This window comes from Hemitrygon akajei, chromosome 5 (assembly GCF_048418815.1).
Source record: "Hemitrygon akajei chromosome 5, sHemAka1.3, whole genome shotgun sequence".
Lineage (NCBI taxonomy): Eukaryota > Metazoa > Chordata > Chondrichthyes > Myliobatiformes > Dasyatidae > Hemitrygon > Hemitrygon akajei.
The window spans coordinates 119980000-119992323 of NC_133128.1; the positions used below are offsets into that span (position 1 = coordinate 119980000).

Below are 12324 nucleotides of genomic sequence, written 5' to 3' on the forward strand. Positions count from 1 at the left end.
ACACCCATCTTCCCCTCACCTATCACCTTCCAGCTTGTACTCTTTTACCTTTCCAGTCTTGATTACATCAACTCTTTATTTCCCTTCATAGATGCTGCCTGACCTGCGGAGTTCCGGCAGCATTTTGTGTGTGCGCGCGTGTATACATGTGTACTCCGGATCCCCAGCATCTGTAAGATGTCTTGCATCAATAAAATGTTTTACCATTTTATTGGGGAAGGGGTCGACTGGGCCATTGGTGGCCCTTAAGACAGAAGAACTGATACCATTAAATATCAAAAAGAATTGACCGTGATTCTGGTCACTTCAGTATAGGAAGGATGGGGAAGCTTTAGAGAGAATGCAGAAATTTACCAGGATGCCGCCTGGATTAGAGACTGCATGTCATATGAGGATAGTTTAAGGGAGCTAGGCCTTTTCTCTTTGGAGCAAAGAAGAGATGACTTGACAGAAGTGTACAAGATGATAAAAGGTATAGATCGAGTGGACAGCCATAGACTTTTCCCCAGGGCAGGAATGGCCAATGCTATGGGGCAGAACTTTAAGGTGTTTGGAAAAAAGTTTGGGGGGGGGGGGGGGAGCTGGTGGAATGTAAGTTTCTTTTGTATACAGAGTGGTAGATGTGTGGAACACACTGCCGGCCATGGTGGTAGAGGGAGATACAGTAGGAAGATTTAAGAGTCTCTTAGATGGGTACATGGATGATAGAAACACAGAGGACTGTGTGGTAGGGAAGGGTTAGATTGATCTTGAAGTAGTTTTAAAGGTCGGTGCAACATGATGGGTTGATGGGCCTGTACTGTTCTAAGTCCCAGAGCAAATGCTGGTAACTGATGCGTGTGGTCAAGTGCTTGATGGTTAGCAGTCATGGTGGGCCAAAAGGCTTGTTTCTCTGTTGTATGACTCCACAGTAACCTCAACACCAATCCAAACATTGTCCCAGCCCCCACTGCATAAGGTGTGCAAGGACGATGAGGAAATGACCGAGCTGTGAGCTGCTATTTATTGTCAACAATCTTTCTCCCCACTGCCATCAAGCTCTTGAACCAATCTGAAAATCCCTAATTTGACTTCCAATTATATCCCACTCACTCGCAAATCATGTTACATTTACTTTGTCATGTAGGTTGTATGTAATTTATCTTAATATAAGTTTAGACCGTAAGACTAGGAGCAGAATTAGGCCAATCAGCCCATTGAGTCTGCTCTGTCAGTCCATCACAACTGATTTATTACCCACTCAACCCCATTCTCCTGTATTCTTCCCGGAACATTTGACGCTCTGCCTAATCAAAAACATATCAACCTCTGCTTTAAATACACGCAATGACTTGGCCTCCATAGGCGTCTGTGGCAAAGAATTCCAGATTCACCACCCTCTGGCTAAAGAAGTTCCTCCTCATTTCCCTTCTAAATGGATGTCCCATTATGCTGAGGCCCTCTGGTCCTAGACTCCTCCGCTACAGGAAAAAATCCTCTCCATATTCACTCTATTTAGGCTTTTCAATATTCGGTTTCAATGAGATTCCACCCCCCCCCCCCATTCTTCTAAACTCCAGTGTGTACTGGCCCTCATCAAACACCCCTCATATATTAACCCTTTCATTCCTGGAATCCGTCTCATGTCCATGGCAATAAACTTGAAAGATTGTGTTCTGTTTCTGATGGATTTGTTGGAGGTGGCGATAAGCTTGATTGGATTCCCTTCGCAGATATGACTGAGAGCCTGAGGAGATGGTTTACATGGTTGCCAGAAGATGCTGGTAAAGTCTCTGATGAGCATTGTTGAAGTGAAACTGGCGGAGTCCATCGGAAGCTACTGACCAGACTGTCACCTGGGTGAGGGTGCAGAGGACAAACACCCATTGTCAGGCTATGACCAAGGGTTACCACAGGCTCTATGCCGGTGTAGGGAGCTTTCGCCTGCTGCGTAAACACCAGCCGATCAGCCACAAGCCCTTCAACATATTGGGTGGACAATCAATGTTGGAGTATTACTGGCTGAGCCAATGGCAAATCCACAAGTGGACTTGGTGAAAGTCAGCATGAGGTCACCTGCTTAGGGTCAGAAGGGATGGAGCAGGGTCTGGTGGACAGTGACCAGCGTCCGTGTCGGGCCGGAAGATAACGGGAAAGGTAATGGAATGTCGACCTTTGTAAGCGGAGTCTGGAAACAGTGGGGGGTGGGGAGGATCTTTCTGAGCCCTGGGTACGAGTACAGGGACAGCTCTGGCCTCCCTCTGCGAACTTGAAGGTGAACCAAGGCTCATTAGGACTCCACAGGAAGGTTATATTCCCTGGAATCCCCAACATAGGGAGAAACCTTGCAATGAGATCCTCCATGGGAGACCATATGACAAAGAAGCAGAATTAGGCCATTCAGCCCATCTTGGCTGAATTACCCCATTCCACCCCGTTCTCCTGCCTTCTCCCCTTAAACTTTGATGTCCTGATTAATCAAAATCTATCAACCTCTGCTTTAAATACACCCAGTGACTTGGTTTCCACAGCCATCTGTGGCAATCTGTGGGAAGGGTTAAACTGATCTTAGAGTAGGTTAAAAGGTTAGTAAAATCTCATGGGCCAAAGGGCCTGTACTGTTCTGTGTTCTAAGAGAAACTCAACAAACAGCATTGGATCTATGGTGAATCGTCCGTTGGATTCAGAATTGTCTTGCCCAGAGCAGGAAGAGGGCAGTGGTTGAAGGGACTTATTCTGGCTGGTGGTGTTCCGCACGGATCTGTACTGGGACCTCTGCTGTTTGTGATGTGAGTGAGTGACCTGGGTGAAAATGTAGGGTAGCAAGCTTGCAGATTGGTGGTGTTGTCAATAGTGTGGGATATAGCTCAGGTGCAGATGAAGTTTAACATCGCCAGCTGTGAAGCGTACTTTGGGAGATCAGATGTAAAGCGTCAGTACACTGGGAACCGTAACAACACTGATATACAGAGGGCCAAGTTCACAGCTCCCTGAAAGTGACCGCTCAGGACAGAGGCGGCAAAGAAGGCAGACGGCATGCTTGCCTTTACTAGTCGAGACACTGGGTTCAAGAGATAGTAAACTATGCTACAGCTGTGTAAAACTCTGGTCAGGCCACATCTGGAGGGTTTGGAGAGAGTTCACCAGGATGCTAAGGAGAGGTTGGACAAACCTGGGTTGTTTTCTCTAGAGAAGCGGAGGCTGAAGGGAGATCTGATGAAGTTCAATGGATGATGAGATTATCTTTCGTCCAGAGTAGAGGGCATGCATATGAGGCGAGAGGAGGAAAGATCTTTTTCTTCACAGAGTGGTGGGTGCTTGGAACGTGCTGCCAAGTGCGGTGGTGAAGGCAGATATGCTACAGGGTCTTAGATGGTTACGGGGGTGGGGGGGGGGGGTTCAGTAGTGTAGAGACAACTGCAATCGTTCTACAGCACCGATTACTGATCAGGGTTCGATTCCCGCCACTGTCTGTAAGGAGTTTGGACATTCTCCCCAGAACTGTGCGGATTTCTTTCGGGTGTGCCATGGTACAAAGACGCACAGGTTGGAGTTAGTGAGTGGGTCGTGGGCTGGAAGCATGGCAACACTTGCAGATTTCTCCCAGCATGATCCTCACGCTGAGCTGGTCATTGACGCGCACAGCACGTCGCTGTACGCTTTGATGTACATGTGACAAACACACGTAATCCATTGAAAAAAAACTCTCACTGTGAATGTGCAGAGAACCATCCAGGTCAGATATTGGGGTAACATCGGGCACTGGGGGACAGTGTGAGGGAGCTGGATTAACGTTAGTGGGGATACAGTCAGTAACATCGGGCGCTGGGGGACAGTGTGAGGGAGCTGGATTAACGTTAGTGGGGATACAGTCAGTAACATCGGGCGCTGGGGGACAGTGTGAGGGAGCTGGATTAACGTTAGTGGGGATACAGTCAGTAACATCGGGCGCTGGGGGACAGTGTGAGGGAGCTGGATTAACGTTAGTGGGGATACAGTCAGTAACATCGGGCGCTGGGGGACAGTGTGAGGGAGCTGGATTAACGTTAGTGGGGATACAGTCAGTAACATCGGGCGCTGGGGGACAGTGTGAGGGAGCTGGATTAACGTTAGTGGGGATACAGTCAGTAACATCGGACGCTGGGGGGACAGTGTGAGGGAGCTGGATTAACGTTAGTGGGGATACAGTCAGTAACATCGGGCGCTGGGGGACAGTGTGAGGGAGCTGGATTAACGTTAGTGGGGATACAGTCAGTAACATCGGGCGCTGGGGGACAGTGTGAGGGAGCTGGATTAACGTTAGTGGGGATACAGTCAGTAACATCGGGCGCTGGGGGACAGTGTGAGGGAGCTGGATTAACGTTAGTGGGGATACAGTCAGTAACATCGGGCGCTGGGGGACAGTGTGAGGGAGCTGGATTAACGTTAGTGGGGATACAGTCAGTAACATCGGGCGCTGGGGGACAGTGTGAGGGAGCTGGATTAACGTTAGTGGGGATACAGTCAGTAACATCGGGCGCTGGGGGACAGTGTGAGGGAGCTGGATTAACGTTAGTGGGGATACAGTCAGTAACATCGGACGCTGGGGGACAGTGTGAGGGAGCTGGATTAACGTTAGTGGGGATACAGTCAGTAACATCGGGCGCTGGGGGACAGTGTGAGGGAGCTGGATTAACGTTAGTGGGGATACAGTCAGTAACATCGGGCGCTGGGGGACAGTGTGAGGGAGCTGGATTAACGTTAGTGGGGATACAGTCAGTAACATCGGGCGCTGGGGGACAGTGTGAGGGAGCTGGATTAACGTTAGTGGGGATACAGTCAGTAACATCGGACGCTGGGGGACAGTGTGAGGGAGCTGGATTAACGTTAGTGGGGATACAGGCAGTAACATCGGGCGCTGGGGGACAGTGTGAGGGAGCTGGATTAACGTTAGTGGGGATACAGGCAGTAACATCGGGCGCTGGGGGACAGTGTGAGGGAGCTGGATTAACGTTAGTGGGGATACAGTCAGTAACATCGGGCGCTGGGGGACAGTGTGAGGGAGCTGGATTAACGTTAGTGGGGATACAGTCAGTAACATCGGACGCTGGGGGACAGTGTGAGGGAGCTGGATTAACGTTAGTGGGGATACAGTCAGTAACATCGGGCGCTGGGGGACAGTGTGAGGGAGCTGGATTAACGTTAGTGGGGATACAGTCAGTAACATCGGGCGCTGGGGGACAGTGTGAGGGAGCTGGATTAACGTTAGTGGGGATACAGTCAGTAACATCGGGCGCTGGGGGACAGTGTGAGGGAGCTGGATTAACGTTAGTGGGGATACAGTCAGTAACATCGGGCGCTGGGGGACAGTGTGAGGGAGCTGGATTAACGTTAGTGGGGATACAGTCAGTAACATCGGGCGCTGGGGGACAGTGTGAGGGAGCTGGATTAACGTTAGTGGGGATACAGTCAGTAACATCGGGCGCTGGGGGACAGTGTGAGGGAGCTGGATTAACGTTAGTGGGGATACAGTCAGTAACATCGGGCGCTGGGGGACAGTGTGAGGGAGCTGGATTAACGTTAGTGGGGATACAGTCAGTAACATCGGGCGCTGGGGGACAGTGTGAGGGAGCTGGATTAACGTTAGTGGGGATACAGTCAGTAACATCGGGCGCTGGGGGACAGTGTGAGGGAGCTGGATTAACGTTAGTGGGGATACAGTCAGTAACATCGGGCGCTGGGGGACAGTGTGAGGGAGCTGGATTAACGTTAGTGGGGATACAGTCAGTAACATCGGGCGCTGGGGGACAGTGTGAGGGAGCTGGATTAACGTTAGTGGGGATACAGTCAGTAACATCGGGCGCTGGGGGACAGTGTGAGGGAGCTGGATTAACGTTAGTGGGGATACAGTCAGTAACATCGGGCGCTGGGGGACAGTGTGAGGGAGCTGGATTAACGTTAGTGGGGATACAGTCAGTAACATCGGGCGCTGGGGGACAGTGTGAGGGAGCTGGATTAACGTTAGTGGGGATACAGTCAGTAACATCGGGCGCTGGGGGACAGTGTGAGGGAGCTGGATTAACAGTAGTGGGGATAGTCAATGACACTGGGCACTCGGGGAGAGAAGTCACACACGTGTGAACAGTCCCTCCGGCTCCTCTCCCACAATACTAATCCCTGGTTCTCAGGATGATCACTCCCTTCTCAGCAATCTAAGGTGCTGTGTTCAAGCCCCCCTCCAGGGACTGAATCACGGAAGTGTCAAGATCACAGTGGCCATTCTGCCTACGTTGTCTGTCCAATCAATCACAGCCCGACTCTCTACCCCTTCTCTCTTCTGCTCCCTCCCATCTGGCAGAAGACACAAAATTCTGAAAGCACGACCCGGGTCAAGCACAATTTTACCACGCTGTTCGTTATTATATCTGTAATGATAAGATGGTCTCTTATCATTGAGCACTGCAGAATAAACAGGTTCTTCAGCCCTTCAACTCCATGCCGATCTATTATTCTACCTTATTGCGTTGACTTGCACCCAGACCATAGCCCTCCATACCCCTCCCATCCTAGTAATTACCCAAACTTCTCTTAAATGTTGCCATCGAGCCCACATCCACCACTTCTGCCAGCAGCTCGTTCCACACTGAGTGAAATGGTTCCCTCATCTTCCCCTTAAATCTTTCACCGTTAATCTCTAGTTTTAAACCCTATGATCTTGCATCTTACTGTTTACTGCTCTGCTCTTTTCCTGTCGCGGTTACACTTTTCGTGTACGGTTATTGGCCTACCACCTCAATGACCTGATCTGTACGGGCAGATCCATGGCGTCACCACCCCCCCCCCCCCCCCCCAATCATCACCAGACACAGACATCCAGCTTCACACGGGAGTCTGTCTGGCTGCTTCCAGAGGAAGTTGATGGGGTTGTTTCAATGGTTGGGGGATTCAGTTCAAGAGCTGCGGGCGATGTAACTCTGTTACAGCCACACTTGGTCACCTCACTTAGAGAAAGGACATGGAAGCTCTAGAGGGTGCAGGGGAGATTTACCAGGATGCTGCCTGGATTAGAGAGCATGTCTTATGAGGGTAGGTTGAGTGAGCTCGGGCTTCTCTCTTTGGAGTAAAGGAGGATAAGAGGTAGCTTGATGGAGGTGTACAAGATGATAAGAGGCATAGATACAGCGGACAGCCAGAGACTTTTACCCACGGCGAAGGAGAGGAGGGAGGCATAACTTTAAGGTGATCAGAGGAAAATATACTGGGCATATCAGAGGCGAGTTTCGTTACTCAGAGAGTGGTGAATGCACAGAATCACTATCAACGACAGAGGCAGATACTTTGGGGACATTTAAGATAATCTTAGGTTGGCACATTGATAACAGAAAAATAGAATGCTATGTGGGAGGGAAGGGTTAGTTTGAATTTAGAGTAGGTTAAAGGGTTGGCACAACAATGTGGGCTGAAGGGCCTGTGTTAGCGTGTTCTCTGTTTTATGTTCCAGGTCCACGAGTCCCAGTATATAACCAGAGGTGACAGGCCAGCGTCAGAGAACGAGGTCCTGTTTCCTGGGACCAAGGATCATCCCTAGGACAACACACAAACTTCTGGTGGATCCCAGGGGGTTGAGCAGCATCCACTGGGGAGAGGGATGGTTAACTTTTCAGGTTGAAACCCTGCATCAGGACTGAGAGTGGAGTGGAGTGGGGGGGGGGGGGGGGGGGGGGGAGATGCCCAGAATAAAGAAGGGGTGAGACGGAGGCCCTAATCTTTTGGACCAGTGTCCCATGTGAGGTTAATATCTGTGTAATTAATATCTACTAAGTGTAGTGGGGGAGATGTCAGAGGTAGGTTCTTTTTAAATACACAGAGGGTGATGGGTGTATGTAACACACTACCAGGGGTGGTGGAAGAGTCAGATATTTTAGGGAGATTTAAGGAACCCTTAGAAAGGCATGTGAATGACAGAAAAATGGAGGCACATGTGGGAGGAAAGGGTTAGATTTACCTTAAAGTAGGTTACAAGGTACGGCACAATGTCGTGGGCTGTACTGTGCCGTAGAGTTCAATGTTACTTATTCAAAAATACCAATCAGTGGAATTAAATAAAATACCAAAAATGCCAATTCCTCCAGAAGATGGTCTTAGCACCAGATGCCAGCAGTGTCGGCCCCTCGTGTCGCCAACAGCGGGTGGGGTGGGGTGGGGTGGGGGTGGGTGGTGCTGTCCACGGGGGCTTGCCGACTTTTGCCATACACCAAGTACAGAAAATGTAGTGTTCCGAAGTTCACAGCGGCGAGGAACGCTGTGAGATTCTCGGGGACCTGCAGGCAGTTGGGCAGCCCCAAGCGCTGATACCAACATGCTATTTCAAGCTGCACCAGTCCCCCAATGCATGCACTGCTCCTGGAGTCCCATGTGCAACAATGCATGTACCAATGCTAGAATTGTCCATACAAGAGTACAAACAGGACTCCGGAGGATTGTCCGTGCACTCGTGCATGCACCACATGCACCAGTACATGCAGCACTCCAAAGGACTATCCATGCAACACTGCATGCATTGCTTCAAAGCTGCCCACGCCCAACGGCACGGTCTGTCGTAAAGAGATTGACAACCACGGCTCCCACTGAGCTCAGCTCAAAGCCTGAACCCATGGGGAGGGGGTCTGAAACCCTGACCCCACACCAACACCATTCCCTCTCCCTACCCCCTCTGGAACCTCCCCAGTCCCTGTCCCCCCACCCTGCACGCCAGGCGCAGTGGTCAGTCCTCAGGTGGTGTGTGGGAGCTGGAGCTTGGCGTTGTTCTCTGGTGACAAGCAGCAGCGATGGCACTCGGGGTCTCCGCGGACGGTGGGCGATCCCGGGATCACCTTCCCTGTATGAGGGTTCACGCACCAGCACTCACCCCGCTGTCCGTTCAGCGACGTCTTACACTGGAGACAGACAGGGAGACAACCAGTCAGCCTCGACGATCACAAAACAGCAGCAAGTACCCACCACGGGACGTGGAAACTCCCTCCGTTCTGTCCAACCAGAAACTCCATGACCCCCGTACCTTCCCACCACGCACTTCACCCCAGTACCATCCAATCACACCCCCCCTTGCCGTCCCACCGCGCACTCCCCCGTGCCGTCCCACCGCGCACTCCCCCGTACCTTCCCACCGCGCACTTCCCCCCGTGCCGTCCCACCGCGCAATCCCCCCCGTGCCGTCCCACCGCACACTCCCCCGTGCCGTCCCACCGCACACTCCCCCGTGCCGTCCCACCGCGCACTCCCCCCCGGGTGCCGTCCCACCGCGCACTCCCCCCCGTGCCGTCCCACCGCGCACTCCCCCCCCGTGCCGTCCCACCGCGCACTCCCCCCCGTGCCGTCCCACCGCGCACTCCCGTGCCGTCCCACCGCGCACCCATCCCCCCCGTACCGACCCACCACGCACTCCCCCTTACCGTCCCACCACGCATCCTCCCCCCTTACCGTCCCACCACGCACTTCCCCCTTACCGTCCCACCTCGCACTCCCCCGTACCGTCCCACCACGCACTCCCCCTCCCCTTACCGTCCCACCGCGCACTCCCCCCTCCGTAGGGGGGCAGGTATGAGCGGGTTGAGACGGAAGGGCCCTCCGAGAGATTTTTCTCGGTCTCTCTCTCCCTCTCTGACTCCCCGTTCCAACCCCTTCGGCTCCGGCTGACCATCTTACAGCCTCCACGGACAAAACGGAGAACCTCAGTTGGGAGACACGGATAACAGGTAAGAATTGCATAGAGTTTGGGGTTCGAGTCCCCTGGTTTAAGAAGTTGGGGTTAGAGGCTCTGCATAGAGTTTGGGGTTCGAGTCCCCTGGTTTAAGAAGTTGGGGTTAGAGGCCCTGCATAGAGTTTGGGGTTCGAGTCCCCTGGTTTAAGAAGTTGGGGTTAGAGGCCCTGCATAGAGTTTGGGGTTCGAGTCCCCTGGTTTAAGAAGTTGGGGTTAGAGGCCCTGCATAGAGTTTGGGGTTCGAGTCCCCTGGTTTAAGAAGTTGGGGTTAGAGGCCCTGCACAGAGTTTGGGGTTCGAGTCCCCTGGTTTAAGAAGTTGGGGTTAGAGTCCCTGCACAGAGTTTGGGGTTCGAGTCCCCTGGTTTAAGAAGTCGGGGTTAGAGGCCCTGCACAGAGTTTGGGGTTCGAGTCCCCTGGTTTAAGAAGTCGGGGTTAGAGGCCCTGCATAGAGTTTGGGGTTCGAGTCCCCTGGTTTAAGAAGTTGGGGTTAGAGGCCCTGCACAGAGTTTGGGGTTCGAGTCCCCTGGTTTAAGAAGTTGGGGTTAGAGGCCCTGCATAGAGTTTGGGGTTCGAGTCCCCTGGTTTAAGAAGTTGGGGTTAGAGGCCCTGCATAGAGTTTGGGGTTCGAGTCCCCTGGTTTAAGAGTTTGGGGTTAGAGGCCCTGCATAGAGTTTGGGGTTCGAGTCCCCTGGTTTAAGAAGTTGGGGTTAGAGGCCCTGGACAGAGTTTGGGGTTTGAGTCCCCTGGTTTAAGAAGTTGGGGTTAGAGGCCCTGCACAGAGTTTGGGGTTCGAGTCCCCTGGTTTAAGAAGTTGGGGATAGAGGCCCTGCATAGAGTTTGGGGTTAGAGGCCCTGCATAGAGTTTGGGGTTCGAGTCCCCTGGTTTAAGAAGTCGGGGTTAGAGGCCCTGCATAGAGTTTGGGGTTTGAGTCCCCTGGTTTAAGAAGTTGGGGTTAGAGGCCCTGCACAGAGTTTGGGGTTCGAGTCCCCTGGTTTAAGAAGTTGGGGATAGAGGCCCTGCATAGAGTTTGGGGTTAGAGGCCCTGCATAGAGTTTGGGGTTCGAGTCCCCTGGTTTAAGAAGTTGGGGTTAGAGGCCCTGCACAGAGTTTGGGGTTCGAGTCCCCTGGTTTAAGAAGTTGGGGATAGAGGCCCTGCATAGAGTTTGGGGTTCGAGTCCCCTGGTTTAAGAGTTTGGGGTTAGAGGCTCTGCATAGAGTTTGGGGTTCGAGTCCCCTGGTTTAAGAAGTTGGGGATAGAGGCCCTGCATAGAGTTTGGGGTTAGAGGCCCTGCATAGAGTTTGGGGTTCGAGTCCCCTGGTTTAAGAGTTTGGGGTTAGAGGCTCTGCATAGAGTTTGGGGTTCAAGTCCCCTGGTTTAAGAGTTTGGGGTTTGAGTCCCCTGGTATAGGAAGCGGGGTTAGAGGCCCCTGCACAGAGTTTGGGGTTAGAGGCCCCTGGTATAGGAAGCGGGGTTAGAGGCCCCTGGTTTAAGAGTTTGGGGTTAGAGGCCCCTGGTTTAAGAGTTTGGGGTTCGAGTCCCCTGGTTTAAGATTTTGGGGTTAGAGGCCCTGCACAGAGTTTGGGGTTCGAGTCCCCTGGTTTAAGAAGCGGGGTTAGAGGCCCTGCATAGAGTTTGGGGTTTGAGTCCCCTGGTTTAAGAGTTTGGGGTTAGAGGGCCCTGCACAGAGTTTGGGGTTCGAGTCCCCTGGTTTAAGAAGTTGGGGATAGAGGCCCTGCATAGAGTTTGGGGTTAGAGGCCCTGCATAGAGTTTGGGGTTCGAGTCCCCTGGTTTAAGAGTTTGGGGTTAGAGGCTCTGCATAGAGTTTGGGGTTCAAGTCCCCTGGTTTAAGAGTTTGGGGTTTGAGTCCCCTGGTATAGGAAGTGGGGTTAGAGGCCCTGCACAGAGTTTGGGGTTAGAGGCCCCTGGTATAGGAAGCGGGGTTAGAGGCCCCTGGTTTAAGAAGTTGGGGTTCGAGTCCCCTGGTTTAAGAAGTTGGGGATAGAGGCCCTGCACAGAGTTTGGGGTTCGAGTCCCCTGGTTTAAGAAGTTGGGGTTAGAGGCCCTGCACAGAGTTTGGGGTTCGAGTCCCCTGGTTTAAGAAGTTGGGGATAGAGGCCCTGCATAGAGTTTGGGGTTCGAGTCCCCTGGTTTAAGAGTTTGGGGTTAGAGGCCCTGCACAGAGTTTGGGGTTCGAGTCCCCTGGTTTAAGAGTTTGGGGTTAGAGGCCCTGCACAGAGTTTGGGGTTCGAGTCCCCTGGTTTAAGAAGTTGGGGATAGAGGCCCTGCATAGAGTTTGGGGTTAGAGGCCCTGCATAGAGTTTGGGGTTCGAGTCCCCTGGTTTAAGAGTTTGGGGTTAGAGGCTCTGCATAGAGTTTGGGGTTCAAGTCCCCTGGTTTAAGAGTTTGGGGTTTGAGTCCCCTGGTATAGGAAGCGGGGTTAGAGGCCCTGCACAGAGTTTGGGGTTAGAGGCCCCTGGTATAGGAAGCGGGGTTAGAGGCCCCTGGTTTAAGAGTTTGGGGTTCGAGTCCCCTGGTTTAAGAGTTTGGGGTTAGAGGCCCTGCACAGAGTTTGGGGTTAGAGGCCCCTGGTTTAAGAAGCGGG

General features: G+C 52.5%; 1 protein-coding gene across 3 annotated transcripts in view; it reads right to left on the minus strand.

The window, feature by feature from the left end:
- igfbp2a (insulin-like growth factor binding protein 2a) overlaps nucleotides 1–12324 on the minus strand; it is a 99583-nt gene that overhangs the window by 53495 nt on the left and 33764 nt on the right. The window contains exon 4 of one of the 3 annotated variants that reach the window (XM_073046314.1): nucleotides 7941–8894. The exons of the other annotated variants lie outside the window; for them this stretch is intronic. Coding sequence (XP_072902415.1) covers nucleotides 8730–8894 — 165 coding nt within the window. The 3' untranslated portion in view covers nucleotides 7941–8729. Of the gene's footprint in view, nucleotides 1–7940; nucleotides 8895–12324 lie in introns of those variants that run through there. 3 annotated transcript variants of the gene reach the window in all.